The sequence below is a fragment of the Cebus imitator genome, unplaced genomic scaffold (assembly GCF_001604975.1).
Source record: "Cebus imitator isolate Cc_AM_T3 unplaced genomic scaffold, Cebus_imitator-1.0 Scaffold456, whole genome shotgun sequence".
Classification (NCBI taxonomy): Eukaryota; Metazoa; Chordata; class Mammalia; order Primates; family Cebidae; genus Cebus; species Cebus imitator.
Genome location: NW_016107771.1, coordinates 1,445,745 through 1,465,002, shown reverse-complemented (window position 1 = coordinate 1,465,002; position 19,258 = coordinate 1,445,745). Strand labels below are relative to the sequence as shown.

Sequence of the window (19,258 nt, the reverse complement as noted above, 5' to 3'; positions counted from 1 at the left end):
AATTAAAAAAAAAATCCTCTCATATCCCAAGAATTACGCCCAATTTCTTTTGATAAGATCTAACTCTGTCTGCAAGTTTATATTAATATTTAAACATATGCATATTCATTGTAACCTCTTAGGTACCCTAATATTACTGTAAGATTGATTTTTTTTCCTGAATGGAAATCAGATACAAACTATGCAGAACTCAGGTTTCCACTATGACTGTGTAGTATGTATGCTTATCACATACAACTCAAGTAGTTATATGAGTAAAACAGACTCAAGTAGCAAATCTCAAGACCCTTTTCTCATGACAAATCCACTGCTGTGATATAGTGAAGATGAGAAAAAATAACATGCAGAAATGCAAATTAGTAGCGTTTTTTTTTTCTTTAAAAAAAAAAAAGGACTATTAACTTTCTGAACTTAATTTTAAATTCTCAAACACACCCAGGCTAGATGTTCATGCAAAGGTGAAGAGAGGTGAAGAGAATGTTAAAGACAATCTTGTGACACACTTAAAAAGTGAATCCATTTTCTTTGTGAGCGGTGAATGTTGCTTGATACCTCCTTCATCAGACGGTCGTGTTATTTCACTGCAGCATGAAAAGCTAGGGTAAATCTCGGAGACTTCTGACCTGTCGTCTCCCAGACCTGTACCAAAAGTACTGCTGGAATGAGATCGAGACCAATGTCGCCTATAGTGACTTGCCTTTTCTATATTGGAGGGAAAATATTTATGCTTGTGATTGACTTGAAAAGCAAAATCAACAAAAAAAATACTTAAAAGCTTAACAGAGAAGAAAAACAATCTCTTAGTAAAGAATAATTCAAAATCTCAGTTCTAGGCACCTATTCCCAAACTTCAGCATGCCTTGCATCAACTACAGGAATGACTTAACTGACATTTTATGCTTCTTTAAGTCTCAATTTTAAAGGACAAATAAGGGAGAGAAAATTGACAAGGACTAAGAAAACATTGATAAACTAATAAATTTCTGTTACTCGTAATCTCTGGTTTTCCTTTAAACTATCACCAGGTATACAGTGTTTGTTGCCTTTTCTTTACCTTTAGAAAAACAAATGACACCATTTGGCTAAACAGATGAATGAAATTGACTATAAAAGTACTAGAATTCCTACTTTGCCTTGGGTATTCGATCTTATTAACATCAACAACTAAATAAAGAGTAGAAATCAGGGGTTAGAGGAAGATCTAAATGACATAGCTATCTATTGTTTAACATAACTGTGTAACTGTCAGAGAAAATTTGAAATGTCAAATCAAGCTATCATTCATACCCCAACTATTCATTTTTTTGCCTTTGATTATGAACTTGCAAGTTAAAAGTCAACTATGCTTCCTATGTAAACTATTCATTTTATATGACATAAAATCTCAAAGAAAACTTTAAGGATACTTGAAAATTTATTTTAAAACATTTATGATGCCCTATAGAAAATCTTTCAACTGTTCTATATATAATTCTTTAAATCTACCTTTAAAATACTGTAACAGTACTTCATGAAACAAATCTCCCTTTTGTCTCAACAGTTTAATGCATTCCAAGTAACTGCATTTGTAAACCCAGAAATTCTATAAAAGCATTCTTATTAATAAAAAGCTCATTTAAATGAATCTAGGACAGACTAATTAGTATATATTAAAAAGTTCTTTTGCAAGTTTTTTTTTCCATAAATGATTAATTGTATTTAAAAGTAACAGAGCCTTTTTTTTTTTTTTTTTTTTTTTCCCAAATTCTCAGCTTTAAAATTTCTATTTCACAGCACAATGAACCTCTATAGTTCATAGTGGCTTCAATTTTGGGAAAAAACCATATAAATGGGAGGAACTAAAAAGTAAGCAATACCAGAGAGCATATGTAGACTTCTAGACTGAATATTGTCTTCCAGGGGATCAAGGTCGAAGATGGAGCCAGGGTCTGTGCGCCAAACTTTGAGGTCTTTTGCCAAAAGGAAGAAATCAACATTCATCAAGAAGGAATTAAATAATTAATTAATTAAAAAAAAAATAAGCCAGTACCGTAAAGAGTGAAGCCAAAATTTGCAAAGGAATGGATATAAAAAGAAAACATAACTAGCAAACTCACAGTGCTGCTGACTTCAGAAGAGAATGAAAGTATACTTGCTTTCACAAGTATCTGTTAAGAAATCTTTATAATCAAATTGAAGTTGCCTGGTCTATTCATTGAGCTGTCCTGCCAGACCTTGCTGAAGTAGCAGCAGGTGATCCCCCACAGCACGCCCTGAATCCCCAAGCACTCTTGCTCTCCACAGGCTGAAACAGGCAAAATGTTTGATTATAGTTTCTGATTCAGGACTTGTGAATAATTCATAGGAAACAATTGAGAAGTTTATGTTTAAAAAACTGAACAGAAAACCTCCCTTCCTATAAAAAAAATAAGTATTTTAAATGTGGAGTGGTGGCAAGTCTGGTTTTCACTCTGACTCTGTAAGTGCAAACTAAGTGTATCCAATAAGATACATTTATTTAAAAAGTGTTATAAGCAAGGCACACAGCACGGAAATATGAATGAAAAGAGAAATAAGATCAGCTTCCTGCTGTCAATGGACCCCTGCTATAGTCAGTGATCAGACCATGCAAACTACTGTATTCTCCTCCTCTTTTAATAGCTTCTGAATTCATCAGTCTCTGCAACTAAAGAACATCAGATCTTAAAATGAGCTGTTTATTGCTGTACCAACAACTCGAAAATAAGAACCTAGCTATGGACATAGGGCAGAAATGGAGCTAGAGCAAAAACGATTTGTAAAATGGAACTGGAAATTTGCTCATCTGTTTTTAATTAATATTATGTAGTGCTGACCATATGCCAGGCACAATTCTCATTTACCACCTATTAATTTAAGTTTCTTACTCATCCTCATTTTGTAGATGAGGAAACTAAGGCACAGAGAAACTGAGTAGCTTGGCCAAGGTTACACAGCTCATAAGAAGTAGCAGAGCCTCCAACAAAAATAGGAGCAGCGCAAATTGGCTTAATCTGAATTACTCAGAAAATCTCTCAATGTGTATTTTCATGCCTGATACAGAAGCTGGCTCATTGGAAAGTTTAATGTTGGCCAAATGTACTTTATTTTATGAACAAAATGATGGCAAGTCTTCAATGGAAAACAGTTCTTCCCACTAAGAATAAATAAGCCCACTTCTGCATTGCCAAGTAAATAACTTAGAGTTACACATATTTTAAAAAACAATCGTGTTCTCACTCAAAGGCAGGTGTTGAACAATGAGAACACAGGGACACAGGGAGGTGAGCATCACACACTGGGGTCTGTTGTGGGGGGCCAAGGGAAGGACAGCGGGGGACAGTGGGGAGATCAGGGAGGGATAACATGGAGAGAATGCCAGATGTAGGTGACGGGGGGATGGAGGCAGGAAACCACATTGCCATGTGTGTACCTATGCAACAATCCTGCATGATCTGCACAAGTACCCCAGAACCTAAAGTATAATTAAAAATAAATCATAATTTCAACCTCAATGGTTTTGAGTACTGATTTCTCAGAGCTCAAGGTCTAGACAGTTTCATGGTTTTTAGCAACGACCTCACCATCATTCCTGGCCTCTGATGTGTGCAGGACCTGAGGTAAGCTGTACAGACTTGAGCAGTTCCACCCTAAATGAGATAAATCAGAACCCCTGCCCTATCCCTGAAGATAGTTCCATCCATTTAGCACAAAGCAATGAAACTCTAGTTTCGTGTCACATTTAATGAAAACATCACAACTCAACCATCCAACTTAATGTGATCCTTTTAAGTAATCAACTCAGGCAGATCAGCAAAGTTATCCATTACCTACAAAAATATTTGGAATCCTTCGGAAAGTACTTTCAGAGTCACTTTAGTATAACCATCTAAGCTCCGACTTTAGTACCCTGGTTTTGTAAAGATATTACCTTGTCAAATTTATACTTTCCCCACGTAACTTACCTCTAAATGGCCTTTCACTAGTATCAGAAAGTAAGCTCCTACTTTTAAAGATGAAGAAAACCTAACACTGAGATTACTGCTTGGCATATACTAAAAATATTCTTCAAGCTATAACTATACTACATAATTCAGAGGTTAACTGCTCTGAAGGAGACAATAGTCTTGAGTTGTTGATATAGACTGAAAAATCAATAACAATCCCTCCTAGCCCTGCATTATACTTCAGTGTGATCTTTTCTGGTATCTCAGCCACTATTCAACAAATATCCTTCTACAACTTCCCCTAACTATAAGAAACAGCCGGAATAAAAGTTTGCTCTCTTAATTACAAGACTTTCAGATGGCTCTCAACTATTCCAACCCAGAAATAATATTTTTAAGTGAGCTATTACTATTATGGAATACCATCAGAATTCCCCTGGCATGTCTATTTGTGATAAAAGGACCTAGACGCAATATGGTTATTTCTGCCACTCATGCACATGATGTCAGCAGAACGACACATTGGCCAAGCACACGGGCTAAAGAAAAACAAAATAATTGTTCAACCATTGTTATCACTCACATCTCTGCTGCTTCTTTGCTTAACAAGGAGGGACATTCTTCAGACTAGCAAGGTATTAAAGGCAGAACTTCCGATGCTAGAAAAGACTTGAGATGATACCTGATAAATGCCAGAAATCCCATTCCACATTATACAAAATACCTTACCTGTGGTCTGTTTTAAATTGGATACCACACCCAACATGTGATGAGGAGTCAGATGACTAAAGAGGGTCATTCTGAAGCTAGAGCAAGCACGATCTTTTTGGCCACACACATCGGCCGAGAAAGACCGTCGGCTTACCAACAATGATGCCAGGTCTCCTGTCCATCTCCACGATGTGAGGGTGGACCCCCTTATAGGCAGCATCACTGACCACCTGCGTGTTCTTCCTTACTCTCTCTGTCACAGGATCGTCCACAACAGGAGTAAAGCCTCTTCCCTTTGTCTTTTCAAAATCTTCATGGTATTTTACCTGAAGAGGAAAAATCATCATGCTGAAATTTGCTGATAGTCACCTACCTCATAACATTCTGATTAATTAAATGACATTAATTTAATGACATTAATTAAATGACAGGTGCACACTGCACTGGCTGCATGCAGATTTTCTACATGTATGTATCTTTTCCAAATATTCCAAAACCACAGTCTGAAGCTTCAGTTTCTTAGTATTGGAAATCAAATGCTGATATTTTCACAATGTTTTTAATCATTATAGCTCGTATCTATTTTAAATTATATACAAAACTATATATATTATCAGTGAGAGGTTGTAAAAGATACATATTCTCAAATCCTGGTTACTACCTAAAATATACGAACTTAAGTATAAATTAAATTTCCTATCCCTTAACCTTCAATATGCAATAAAGTAATATCTATTTCCAGACAATCGTTCATGAAAATAGCATTATGTAAAATTAGTTTAAAATTTTATAGGTTATGATATATACAATTTTTAATATAATTACAAAACTTATATTTCAAAATATACTTTTTTCACATCCTGAAATTAGGACCAGGAGATAGTTGCATAACTGTAAATTATACTAGAAATCACTGAATTGAACACTTTAAATGGGCAAACTTTATGGTAGGTAAATTACATCCAATAATGTAATTTAAAAACACACATTTTTAAAAACACACTTTTAAAAACACACTTTTTTTCATATTCTTTATGACATGCAAACAGAACAAATTCTGTCTTAAAATTAAATGGAAAGAAGTCTACACAAAGGTCTTTCACACAATGTGTTTATAATACTCACATTAGAAACAAAGACACACCAGAAAAAGTCACTGAGAAAAATGATTTTATTAGACCAAATATTTCCATTACATTTCAATGTGATTAGAAATGCAACACCCCCCTACACACACAAAGGTCAGGCCAACCACGTTTCCATGCTTTGTTAGTTATCAGATTAATAGTGAAGTAATGCCATCAGTTCACTTGGTCCGGCCATTCCTTAGCATGTTTTAGTCATGAGAAGAATGATCTGGTTGTACCCTACCATTGAAATACGATTTTGTGCTTCCTTAACATGTCTCATGGCAGGTGTATCTAAAATCTGACTTGGTCTACCTTTCATCTGTTTATGGTCCTGGGTATATTTTACCTGCAAAGGAAATAGTAGACATAAGACAATGAAAAGAAAACACATAACTTTTTTAAGCTTTATGAATGAGTGAAACATATGCAACATATTTGAAATTATTTTCCAGGTAACTTTTTCAGTGAATTAAATTTTGTTCTAGAACAGCAACCTAAATTTTTACATTCAAAGATCTCCTTTAACACCTATTGCAAAATGACCTAAATCTATCAACTAAAAACAAATGTGTGAATGATCAAGAGTAACTATCTAATCTGTAAAACTGATCAGGCCCAGTGGCTCATGCCTGTAATTACAGAACTCTGGAAAACTAAGGTGGGAGGATCACTCGAGGCCTGGGGCTTGAGACCAGTCTGGGAGGCACAGTGAGATTCCCCAACTCTACAAGTAAAAATTTTCTAAAAAATTAGTTGGGCTTGTGCCTGTAGTCCCAGCTACTAGAGAGGTTAAGACAGGACAGCTGCTTGAGCCCAAAAATTCAAAACTGCAATGAGCTGATTGTGCTAATGCACTCCAGCCTCCAGCAAAGACTGTGTCTCAAACACACACACACACACACACCCCCACACACCTGGTTATCATATTTAAGTTAAACAGAGAAAATCCAAAACTATTAAACAGAACCCAAAGTTATTTTGTTTCTAAATTTCCCCATTTTCTACCATAACAATGTTGGAAAATGCATACAAGCTACTCTCTATTTCTTTTCATTTCTTCTCTGCTTAGAGAGTAAGAAGCAATGAGGAACAAAATTAGTTGTTCTTTTAAGCAGCCACAACTTAAAAGAAATTTATGTTAAATACACACAGCATCTCTGGACCGAAATGCCACTAGGAAGCTGTAAATTACAAAGCCCAAATGCTGATTATCAGGCAAACAGCTATTCAAGGTGTGCTAAGGAAAGGGCCTGTGTTCTTGACAGCTGCCCAACAGAGCATTGCCATTTATGAAACTGATTAGGTGTAAGATTTGGATACCACTTATGGTGGACCTGAGGGCATTATGTACAATTCAGAACTGAAGCCCTGATATTCACTAAGAGGAAGCACAATATTCAAATAAGATATTAATATGCACCACTGGACTTTAATGAGCAACTAAATTCTACTTTAAATGTATTTAAGGATTTTTTTCTCTAAGTCTTTAGTAAAAGTATTCACCTCCTATTCAGTTTTGCAGACAGCATTTAACAATCCATATTCATCGAAATATTGCAGCAAAATGACAATTATTTAATGCACACATCAAAGGCTTTATCACTTTCAAAGACACTGGCTAAAACAGCATAAATCGTTGTTTACACAAACAATTCTAAACAAAACTTTGAATGTAACTCTTGGTCACATCTGGAAATACCAAAGAGTTGCAAGATAATGTAAATGTACGCAGCGGCAGCTTTTGGACGTCATCTGAAATAACAAATGTATTTATTGGACATACCACAGATGTTTCTTGAAAATAAAGTTTCTTTTCACAAGCAAAAGAAGACCGCAAGTAAATAATAAAAGACACATCCTTTGTGATAGTCTAAAATGAAGAAAACCACTTGCCGAGCTAATATTTTCTTGATTCTTCTTCACTCTTTCCATTTCAGGGGTTACACTTAAAGCAGTAGCTCTTCCCAGCTGACCTTTGTAATAAACCTATCATTTCAGAGAACAAAAAAAAATAGAATACTGGGAATCAATTCAACTAAGAGACTTATTTATTTAAGACAGGGTCTTGCTCTGTCACCCAGGATGAACTGCAGTGGTGCAATCTCTCCTCACCACAGCCTTGACCTCCTGGGCCCAGGCAATCCTCCCACCTCAGCCTCCAACGTAGCTGAGATTGCCTGACTAATTTTTGTATTTTTGTAGAGACTGACTTTCGCCATGTTGTCCAAACTGATCTGAAACTCCTGGGCTCAAGTGATCCACCCACTTCAGCCTCTCAAAGTGCTGGGATGACAATCCACAGGCACTGTGCCTGGCTCATAGTATTTAGTTTAATGCATTAACCAAGAAACTTTTGTAGGAAACTACAAAAAATGATGATATTTCAGAGGTCGAGTCATATTTAAAATGTTGGCATCTTCAATCAATCTATTTCATTTCCTCCCATAAAAGAGTACATGTGTCCAAATCACTGTGGATGTACTCAAATATATAGCCATACCATCAGTAAAGTTACATTAAGTCTTTAATCACAAAAGAAAATGAGAATAAATGTCTTCGTGAATATTACTTAAAAGTATTCACCATAGACGGTACTATATGGTCATGGTTTCTTAGGAATTAACTGTGGCAGAATTTTTGTAAAGATGTGTTTAAATAGGTGACTGTGGGCATCCTTTAAAAAGTCAGCATGAATATTTTTTATCTGAAATCAATACCCAACTGATTATTGTTCCAACTCATGAACATTCCTGGCAAAACATTTTTAAGAGATAGTATTAAATATTTTCTCTCTATGAAAAAAAAAAAAGTCAGCATGCTACTTACTGGTCCACTCCTTGTCTCAATAACCATGTTCCTTTTTGAGAGTAATGGAGTCACATCAAGTGTGACTCTAAATATATGGGAGAAAGAGCCTCTACTTCTCTAAAATAAAGTTGTTAGGAAAAGTATCAAACAATTCCCTGCCTTTGCATTATAAACTGGTTAAACGACTTTAAAGGTGTGAAGAATAAAAGATTTCTTTGAAGGTAATAGATTTCCAAATTTCCTCTTCCAAAGAACACAATCTATATGTTAATGACTTTAAAAGAGGATTTTCTCCGTGAACTGCAACCATGAATTATATCAACAACAGGAAATTGGAGCAGGCCACAAGTTGTTATCTAGGTAAAAACTGCCAGCCCGTTATTAAGTGCCCCCAAAATGGTCCTGTCCCATATAACCTATTCAGCCATGCAAACATTATCATTTCTTCCTAGATGTTGCCTAAAAATGGAGTCATAATTGTGGGGAGTGGAAGGTAGGGCTGGGAGGAAGTACAATAACAAAAACGCATACAGATAGAAAAAGGGGGAAAAGGTTTGATTGCAGGGCCAAGATGCCAGAAGCTACAGCTGTGGACCTTGGGGGGACCACATCACCCATCGGCTAGATAACAAGATAGAAGGGATACACAACCACCTGTCAAAAAAAGTCACCGTGGGCTGGTGGCACACACCTGTAATCCCAGCACTTTGGGAAGCCAAGATGGGTGGAATGCGTGAGCTCAGGAGTTTCAGACCAGCTTGAGCAACACAGTGAAACCCCGTCTCTACAAAAAATACAAAAATTAGCCAGGTGTGGGGGCATGTGCCTGTAATCCTAGCTAGTTGGGAGGCTAAGGTGGGAGGATCACTTGAACCCAGGAGGCGAAGGTTACAGTGAGTCAAATTGTGCTGCTAAATACAGCCTGGGTGACAAAGCAAGACCCTATCTCAAAAAAAGAAAAAGAAGTCATCCTGGTGAGTCATGGGAACACTGAGGTGGGGAACACCTGACTGTACCCCCAATACCGAAGTTCCTGAAACCTTTCAAGTAAGTTGTTAGTCAAATGAGAACAGGATATCAGCTCAAGGTTATGAAAATTCGGTAAATACGATCCCCTTGTTCACACAGGGACAATGCATTTGATAGCGTAAGAAAAAAATTACAAAGATGATCACACATTGCTGATGTTTTTCTGATTTTCTTTCGCCCTCTTCAGCTCTGGTGGATCAGAAATTGCAGTTCCCCGTTGAAGTTCTCCCTTGTACTTTACCTATGAAGGATAAATAAGAACTTTAATAGAGAGCAGAATGGGCTCCACTAAAACGCCACAGAGGAAGAGGCTCAAAGTTAACAATATATTTTACATATTTTTTGTCACAGTTGATTACATCAACCTTCATGTTTACATCTACGCCCACATTCCAATGGGACTGGCTTAGCAACCACAAGCTGTTAGTGGTGCTGTTTAAATAGGAGTGTTCAATAAACGCTTTCCTCTTCAATATCAAAATTAACCATAAATTCCACAAATAAAAATAATGGAATCATAAGGTAACATGCTTTAAAAGAAACACCAGAATAAAGTTATTACAAGAGAATTCTAGTGAAGTCCATTCCCTGCCAGCCTAAAAGGACCCCTATTTTTTTTTCTTTTTGAGATGGAGTTTCGCCCTTGTTGCCCAGGCTGTAGTGCAATAGTGCAATCTTGGCTTGCTGCAACCTCCACCTCCCAGGTTCAAGCAATTCTCCTGCCTCAGCCTCCCAAGCAGCTGGGATTACAGGCACTCACCACCAGTCAGCTAATTTTTTATATTTTTAGTAAAGATGGGGTTTCACCATGTTGGCCAGGCTGGTCTTAAACTCCTAACCTCAGGTGATCCACCTGCCTCAGCCTCCCAAAGTGCTGGGATTACAGGCAAGAGCTACGGCACCCAGCCCCCTGGAAGGCTTTTAACTCTCTTTCTGACCCTGGGGCTTCTGCCTTCTATAGAAGCTAAAGCTTTCTGACTTCTACCACCTCCCGGGGATATTATGAGGATAAACAGTGTGGAGCCTAATTATCTCCACCCCAGAGAACTTGCTCTTACAAAGTCTTTCAAAAGTACCTGTTTTAGAAAAAGAAGGCTTTTGATTGTATTGGTGAAAGTTCAACAATATGTTCAGTATGTTTCAGTCTCAGCTCTGCCCTTACTAGCTGGAGGTGGTGGGGGTGGGGGGGGACACAACATGTCCTCTGACCTCCCCAAGACTCAGTTTCTCATATCTACCAACGAGAGAAACAAACAGTGCTGACCTCATTGGTTTTCACAGAACATTAGCACAGGGCCCAGTACACAGCCGAGGTGCCTTGTTAACTATTTTTGCTTTATTCACAACAGTTCATTGAGAGATTGAAAAATGTTTTCCATTTAACTTATAAGGTTCTTTGACTTGACACCACGTCTTAGAAAGCCAGTCAAGCCAGGTCTTCTTTTGCCCTGTTCCAATAGATATTTTTTTTTCTTTTGATATTGATATCAGTTCCACATTCTCCATTAACCGCATTTTTTTAAGAGATTTCCCAAATGAACTATGAGTTCCTTGAGGACAGAAAGTGGGTCTTATCCATCTTTGTGTCTAGATGACCAGGACAATGTCCAGTACATTTGGGTAAGATATCTTAATGAAGATTTGTTGAATAAGCAAACACAGCTAAGTTACAGCAACACAGTCCCAAATTTCCTGGACACACAGTTCATGCCCTTCAACAAGGAAATGTGAAAAGGACCATCCAAAAATGCAGAGGATGTAAAGCTGTTCCTTTTTTAATTTTTAGATAGTTTCATAGTTTCATTAAATCTGGAGATACTCCATTTATCATCATCATTAATATTGCAGTTGTTGAACTTCACAAAAGAGTTAATGCTGCATGAAATTCACTTTTTCATATTATATGATTCATCCATATAATTGCATGTGGTTCAAATTCATTCTTTAAACTTTTAAGTTCAGGGGTGCCTGTGCAAGTTTGTTACACAGGTGAACTCGTGTTATACGAGTTTGTTGTACAGAGTATTTTGTCACCCCAGCATTAAGGCCAGCACTCAATAGTGACTTTTCCTGATCCTCTCCCTCCTCCCACTCTCTCCCTTCCAACAGGCCCAGTGTCTGTTATTCACCTCTTTGTGTCCGTGTGTTCTCCTCATTTAGCTCTCATCATTATGCAGTATTTGGTTTTCTATTTCTGTGTTAGTTTGCTAAGGATAATGGCCTTCCGCAGGGAATATTTTTAAATAAAAGTATGTTCTGTTTGAGAAAATATAAAAAGAAACAAACAACTTGCCGCACTCAGCTGCTCCTGGTTCCGCCGCACTCTCCCTATCTCCGGGGTCATGCTTACTGGAGTGGCCTTGTAGTTTTGCTCTTTATACTGGAGCTGAGAGACAAGGTGCAAGACAGTTAGAGATTATGGGAGATAAATGCATCCCAAAACAATGGAACAGGTTTTTTTAAATGTCACATGACCACAGAACATTTATTAGTAAAATCATCATCAGGATTTCAAAGTGAAATATATACAGCGTACAGATTTTATCTTCTTGGCAATGCCAGTCTTTTCCTTGTCAAATCATTTTGCTGCTGCTGTTGTTGTATATTTGAGACAAGGTCTTGCTCTGTTGCCCAGGCTGGAGTGCAATGGCATCATCACAGCTCACTGCAGCCTCAGCCTACCAAGCTCAAGCCATCCTCCCAACTTGGGGCCTCCCAAAGTGCTGGGATTACAGGTGTGAGCCACTGCACCCAACTTTTACCAAATATTTTAAATCACATCTTTCATTGTTTTCCTTGAGATTGTATTATTTATTGGTGGCCTCTCTGAGTTTGATCTTATGAGTAATAATGAATAATCCCTTCCTCAGTAAGAATGATTTAAGTGTCCCGGAGGGCATAAAGCTGTGTAAAATGCGAGCTCCACTTTTAAGGAACCAATCCTCTTGCAATGGGGATTCACTGTGATGAGATTTCACCTGTACTGGTTTTATGCCATCATTATATGTTGAAATACAATAAAATATTTTTTAAAAATACTTAAGAAATATGATCACATTGCTGATGTTCTTCTGGTTTTCTTTGACTCTCTTTAGTTCTGGAGGATCAGAAATGGCTGTTGCATGTTTAATCTCTTCTTTGTATTTCACCTGCATAATTATAAGAATATAATGTTAACTTTATTCTATGCAAGGCTTTAAAATCATTGAGAATTCTTCATTTCTAACTATTGTATAATTGAATTTTATTAATTCCAACATTACTTTTCCTTCATTGGGGACACAATTCTTAATTTTATCTGATATTTTTAGGATTGCTTATTCCTAAGGTACAAATAAATCCACATCTATTCACCTGTTCATCACTATAGGAGTTTTTTAATTAAAATAAGCAAAGGTTGCCTATGAAAATAAATTTTATCATTAGGCATATGCAGGAAAAAAAACCTGTAAATTATCTTAAATAATGTGATTATTTTCTATCCAAAAAGCAGTTTCTATTAACATGGTAATTAAAATTTAACATGTATTTAAAGGCAAAAGTCAAAATAAGTTAGCCACAGAGTGTGGGAAATATTGCTTGTCTGACTGAGAGCACGTAAGTAATCTAGAATAAGGAAAAAAATTAAGTCAGCACAATAAAAGAAGAGAAAAAGGGAAATGGAAGGAAATGTACTAAAAGCATAGACCACTGGGTTCTGCATGACTATAAGCAAGGTCAGTGCCAGAAAGTCAGAAGTGTCTGTTATCCACACAATCACGTTAGGAAAAGCTCACCTTTATCCTGTCTTCTACTTCACTCAAAAATCTCTCCCTTCAAATCTATTTAGAGGAATATCAATCAGGCAAATGGTAATACGAGCACATAGTCACACATGGGACAAGAAAGAGTTCTTTGGACTTATAAAATGATTAGTGATGCTGTCACTTCAGCTGGTATTTTAATATGTCTAGAATTCATGGAAGATTGGGTTTGAGGAAAAGAATACATACATATATAAACATATGAAAGCACAGGCTCAACTTAAGAGGACCGTATTGAAATTAAGCAAAGATTTAAATCTACATGAAACATGTTTCAGAAGTCGCTTGGTAATGTTTCAAATGATTAAGGCTGAAATCCATGCAGAATGTCATAAAGAAACAATACCTAAATATCTCAGATATCTGCATCTTAGTATCTGTGGATTTCATATAAGTAACAATGCCAAAATTAGTCCAGACCCAAAACAGTTAAACTGCACATTCACCGAGACAGGCTACCTCTAAATAAAATTCAGAAATAGTTCTTAACACAGAGAGCTAACACCTGAAAGGCTTGTACTCTGGAGGTGGAAAATGTCGAGATCTTTAAATGTTAGAGAATCATATCTTGGTTTGACAGATCTAGCTAATCTTAAAAGGGCAACTTTCCATTTGAATACTAAGCAGGAGTTTATGGCCCAACCTCATGGAGATACAGAACTATGCATTTATTTGCTAGAAGAGGCTGTGGGATGCTGAGAGAGTAAACGATACACTGTAATACTTTGTGGGATTTTTCTCGGGTGAGAAGCTTAACATGATTAAAGATGAACACTTTTGTTTTTCGAAAGGACTCTAATCGATACAGCAGAGCTATTTCACTGTAGTCTATAGAATTACACACTACAGAATATTTATACTATTAAGTTACAGTACATCGATGGGTGCATTTTAAATATTATCATTGGAAAGTGAAGGAAACAAACATTTCATACTTCTCTCCCAAACTAATTGCTCTACCAGACTGACACAGGCTCTCACCACGAAAGATCAGAAGAACACATTCATTCACCCTCATCTACACCTTAAGCCTTGGTCCTCTTTGCGCTTTCTTCAGGAGATAGCTCCATGCATGCTACAAAGGTTTTATTGCACTCATGTATTCTGCAGACTTTTTATACTTTCATTTTGAAGCATGCTTTACTAATGCATTATCTTACCTCTCCTACACTTTCTTCACAAATGCTGGCCTACACTGATATTCTCAGGATGCTGCATAACGACCAAGTGACCCACAGATGAGTCTAATCAATGCCATTCTGCTAAGAGTACTTAAAGGGAAGGTACTCTTCCCAAGGGTGAAGATGAACAGATAAGTCAGAGACAGGGATTTAAAGAACGGCCGAGGCGGGTGGATCACGAGGTCAAGAGATCGAGACCATCCTGGTCAACATGGTGAAACCCCGTCTCCACTAAAAATACAAAAAATTAGCTGGGCATGGTGGCACGTGCCTGTAATCCCAGCTACTCAGGAGGCTGAGGCAGGAGAATTGCCTGAACCCAGGAGGCGGAGGTTGCGGTGAGCCGAGATCGCGCCATTGCACTCCAGCCTGGGTAACATGAGTGAAACTCCGTTTCAAAAAAAAAAAATAAAGAACGAATCCTTTTTACTTCATCAACAAGAAACTAAATGTACTAGATGGGCCCAGTAGCTCACACCTATAATCCCAGCACTCTGGGAGGCTGATGCGGGCGGATCACTTGAGGTCAGGTGTTCGAGAGCAGCCTGGCCAACATGGTAAAACCCCATCTCCACTAAAAATAAAAAAAAATAGCCAGGCATGGTGGTGTGGACCTGTAATCCCAGCTACTTGGGAAACTGAGGCAGAGGAATCTCTTGAACCTATGAGGCAGAGGTTGCAGTGAGCTGAGCTTACACCACTGTACTACAGCCTAGGCAACAAAGCAAGACTCTGTCTCAAAATAAAATAAATGTACAAAATATATATGGGAGAATATCTCATTGGTAAGGAGAGCAATTATACATTGCAAATGTCAAACACTCAATGGAAAAAATTTTAGCCATAACATTAGGTACCTCAATGTTAGAAGGACCCTCTATCAGAAGAGGACCCTTCCCCCAGTCCAAAGGTAATTGGAGAGCAGGTTATTTTACAATTTACAGTGCAGGTGTGTCATTTGTTTTTGTTTTTGCTGGAAGAAGCAGAAGGTAAAGGGGGCTGGAAAGCAGAAATGGGCAGAAGTGTGTCTGAGAAAAAGCTTAGAGATGTGACTGACATGGGTTAAAAACGAATTGGTATTATTTGCTTTTTCAAATCTAAACCTTTGCTTAAGCTGCCAAATAAATATTCTGGGGCCTTTAATCATTCTATCAGGGAAAAATTTCTTTCTTCCAACTTGTAGAGAGGCACTGAAATGTATCCTTTCTATGCAAAATTTGACAGAGTTAAAATTCTCTTCAAAGAGATGAAATCTAATCCTAGGTTTCATTAAAATGACCTTACTCTACTTCACTGTGATATATCACAATGAAACACTGCTTCAGCGTCCAGGGGAACAAGGATACAGTTTTTGTTCTGAAAGTTAGATCTTTGATTTATGATGAAATAGCATTTCAATAAATTGAAGAATAAAAGTTAAAAAAGCCATCAGTTGAGTAAAGAACTAAAAGCATTTATCTATAGTTTCTGTTTGCTTTTAGAAAAGATAATTAATGCTGTAGATAACTTACTGAACTAATATTCTGCTGATTTTTCTTCACTCGTTCAATCTCTGGGGTATCTTTTACTGCAGTGCCAGCTCCTACTTCTTTCTTATAAAATACCTTTATTATAAGAAAAGGAAAAGAATAATCAAGCTTGTCAGAATTCAAGTCCTAGATCCACTCCTTAGGAAGACAAATTCTCAGGTTTTATAATAATGCGAATACTGCATCTATTTATGAGTGCTGCCATTATAGGAACCAATTAAATAATCCATTAATATATGTCCAACTTTGGGTTTATATCCCTAATCTTACAAGTAAACCCTCTACTACCTGTTCTAGGGCTAGACAGCTACCCTGGTTGACTGCAGATTATTTGCTTTAAGAATACACATTGGCGGCCGTGCACAGTGGCTCAGGCCTGGAATCCTAGCACTTTGGGAAGCTGAGGCAGGTGGATCATGCGGTCAGGAGTTTGAGACCAGCCTAGCCAAAATGGTGAAACCCCATCTCTACTAAAAATACAAAAAAATTAGTGGGGTGTGGTGGTGCATGCCTGTAGTCACAGCTACTCAGGAGGCTAAGGCAGAAGAATCACTTGAACGCGGAGGCAGAGGTTGTAGTGAGCCGAGATCACACCATTGCACACCAGCCTAGGCAACAGAGTGAGACTCCATCTCAAAAAATAAAATAAATAAAATAAAATAATACAATTGGCAAACCAGAGTTCCTTTCTTCAAATATATTTCACATGTGTATTTGAGAAAAATCAAAGCAGATATTACAAAAGCCCATTAAGCTGTTATCAATGAATTCAAAAACAGCATGACATTTTAGGCAACTTGTATTCTCCAGACACAAGGATGCCCACATTCTCTTCCAAGAAAATATTAGCTCATCATCAATATCAATGTTAATTACAAGTCTATTTTCTTCATCTTCATTTGTTATCTCTATCCCATGTGTTTCCTCCCCTACTAACATCTACCCCTTCTAAACCCAAAGCAGAACAGAAACACAAGAGTACTCTGCAGAAAAACAGAGTAATTATAAGAAAAGCAAAGGAGGACAAAATTACTCCTTCTCTTGATACTGGGTAATCCAGTGGCCCCTGCGTTGGTGGGAGAACACAGTAGGAGAGATGTTTTCTTCCTTTTAAAAGCTAGAACTCTAGAACACTATGGAATTGCACAGCCTCCTTTCCTGGTCCTTCCAGCAAGACTTTCCCATTTCTAAGCACACCCTGGCCATCCTTGTGGATACCTAGTGGGCAGCTGACCAGCCTACCTTGAGAGCTGGCGCTTGCCAACTAATTGGAAGGTAGAAGATATTCCAGAAGTCCTCATATTTATTAGAATTTACATTTTGATGAGATGCTTACTTAACTATTATGACTAAGCTAATTCTACATTAAAATATTCGTTGTGTGGTCAATTTTCACAATTTTAGAAGTTTGTACATTTAATAATCATGGACCCAGCCTCTTAATTAATAGTGCTCATGCACTATTTACAATAGCAAAGACATGGAATCAATCTAAATGCCCGTCAATGACAGACTGGATAAAGAAAATGTGGTACATATACATCATGGAATACTATGCAGCCATAAAAGAGAATGAGATCACGGCCTTTGCAGGGACATGATGGAGCTAGACGCTATTATACTCAGTAAGCTAATGCAGGAAGAGAAAACCAAACACTGCATGTTCTCGCTTGTAAGTGGGAGCTAAATGATGAGAACACATAGACACCTAGAGGGGAACAACACAAACAGAAGCCTATCAGAGGGTGAGCTGTGGGGAGGGGAGAGGATCAGAAAAAAATAACTAATAGGTACTAGGCTTAATACCTGAGTGACAAAATAATCTGTACAACAAATCCCCATGACACAAGTTTACCTATGTAAAAACCTGTTCATGTGCTCCTGAACTTAAAAGTTCAAAAAAATAGTACTGACGCAATTCCTCTTCCTCAAAATAAACATAGAGAAGTTTAGAAATGTATTAAGAATGAGGAAATCCCTAGATATCATATCATTATAAACAATCAATAATCAGGAATAAAGTCACTTCATATGACTATTTTCATCGTCAAAGTAAAATCTGTGTAGAAGACTAAGACTTCTTTCCTGTGTTAAATTTTAAAAATTAGTTATTAACTGTTATTTGTACCAAAGAGGAAAACTTGAATTTGTAATTCCAAAACAATTATAAGTGATAATTTGTAAAAATTATCAGTATTCTTATTACTTTAAGGAAATAAAGATAATACAACTTGACAGAAAATTCAAGTAATGCAAAAAAAAAAATCAGACAATGATTAAAAAAACCTATTTCTTACAAAACAAAATTTCAAGGAGGCAACTGAAAAGAAAGAATGGCTACTCACTGCACTAATGTTCTGTTGAGTTGTCTTAATTCTCTGAATTTCAGGAGTATCTGCTACTGTAGAATAGTGAGAAAGCATCTTCTCTGCTTCATCTTTATACTTTCTCTAAAAATATAAACAGTTGATATAAATCTGAAATTGTGTGCATGTGGGCACGCATCCACGCATGAGAGACAGAGAGACGACAGAGAGAGAGAGAGAGAGAGAGAGAGAGAGAGAGGGAGGGAGGGAGGGAGGGGCAGGCAGACAGAAAGAGAGAGAGGCAGAGAGGTAGAGATAGAATGATACCATTCTTTGATCTCTACCATACCACAAGGCTTTTGGATTTATGCTTTGCTTCCTACTTCGAGTAAAGATACATTTGGTTAAGGGAAAGTTGCCAATATTTTGAAGTTGAGATTAAAATCTTACTTTTCTCTCCACTAAACGACCTACTATGAGCTCTAACACAACCCAGGCAATATCTTAATGTCCTTCCTATGTCTTAATCAGAATTTTAACAAATTTCACCAAATGTTGTTATACATTCCTTTCTGCATAAACTCCATTAATCAAATTTAATTCTATGGTCAATTTTCATAACAATCTTCACTTTTTTCATTCCTTCTGCCATTTTTTTCCTATTGGGAGTCATTATTTTTTAGTAAATGTTATAGCAAAGGTATTATTTGCTAATGAATGCTTTTGCCCAGATCAGATTTTATAAGTAAATTCTTCTTCCATGAATTTTTTTTTTGTGGTTATTACTTCTACCACATCCAGTTTTGTTTACAGAACA

General features: G+C 37.1%; 1 protein-coding gene across 17 annotated transcripts in view; it reads right to left on the bottom strand.

Annotated features, from left to right (window-relative positions):
* The window catches only part of NEBL (nebulette), a 490,627-nt gene that overhangs the window by 145,941 nt on the left and 325,428 nt on the right, over positions 1–19,258 (bottom strand). For 5 of the 17 annotated variants that reach the window (XM_017511901.2, XM_017511908.2, XM_017511915.1 and 2 more), the window contains 10 exons: positions 18,481–18,585; positions 16,118–16,210; positions 12,679–12,771; positions 11,916–12,008; positions 9,771–9,863; positions 7,679–7,771; positions 6,027–6,131; positions 4,810–4,981; positions 1,857–1,949; positions 553–702 (listed from right to left, as the gene is read on the bottom strand). In XM_017511901.2, coding sequence (XP_017367390.1) covers positions 553–702; positions 1,857–1,949; positions 4,810–4,981; positions 6,027–6,131; positions 7,679–7,771; positions 9,771–9,863; positions 11,916–12,008; positions 12,679–12,771; positions 16,118–16,210; positions 18,481–18,585 — 1,090 coding nt within the window. The remainder of the gene's footprint in view (positions 1–552; positions 703–1,856; positions 1,950–4,809; positions 4,982–6,026; positions 6,132–7,678; positions 7,772–9,770; positions 9,864–11,915; positions 12,009–12,678; positions 12,772–16,117; positions 16,211–18,480; positions 18,586–19,258) is intronic. The other 12 variants (XR_005197308.1, XR_005197309.1, XR_005197310.1 and 9 more) reach the window with 9 other exon arrangements.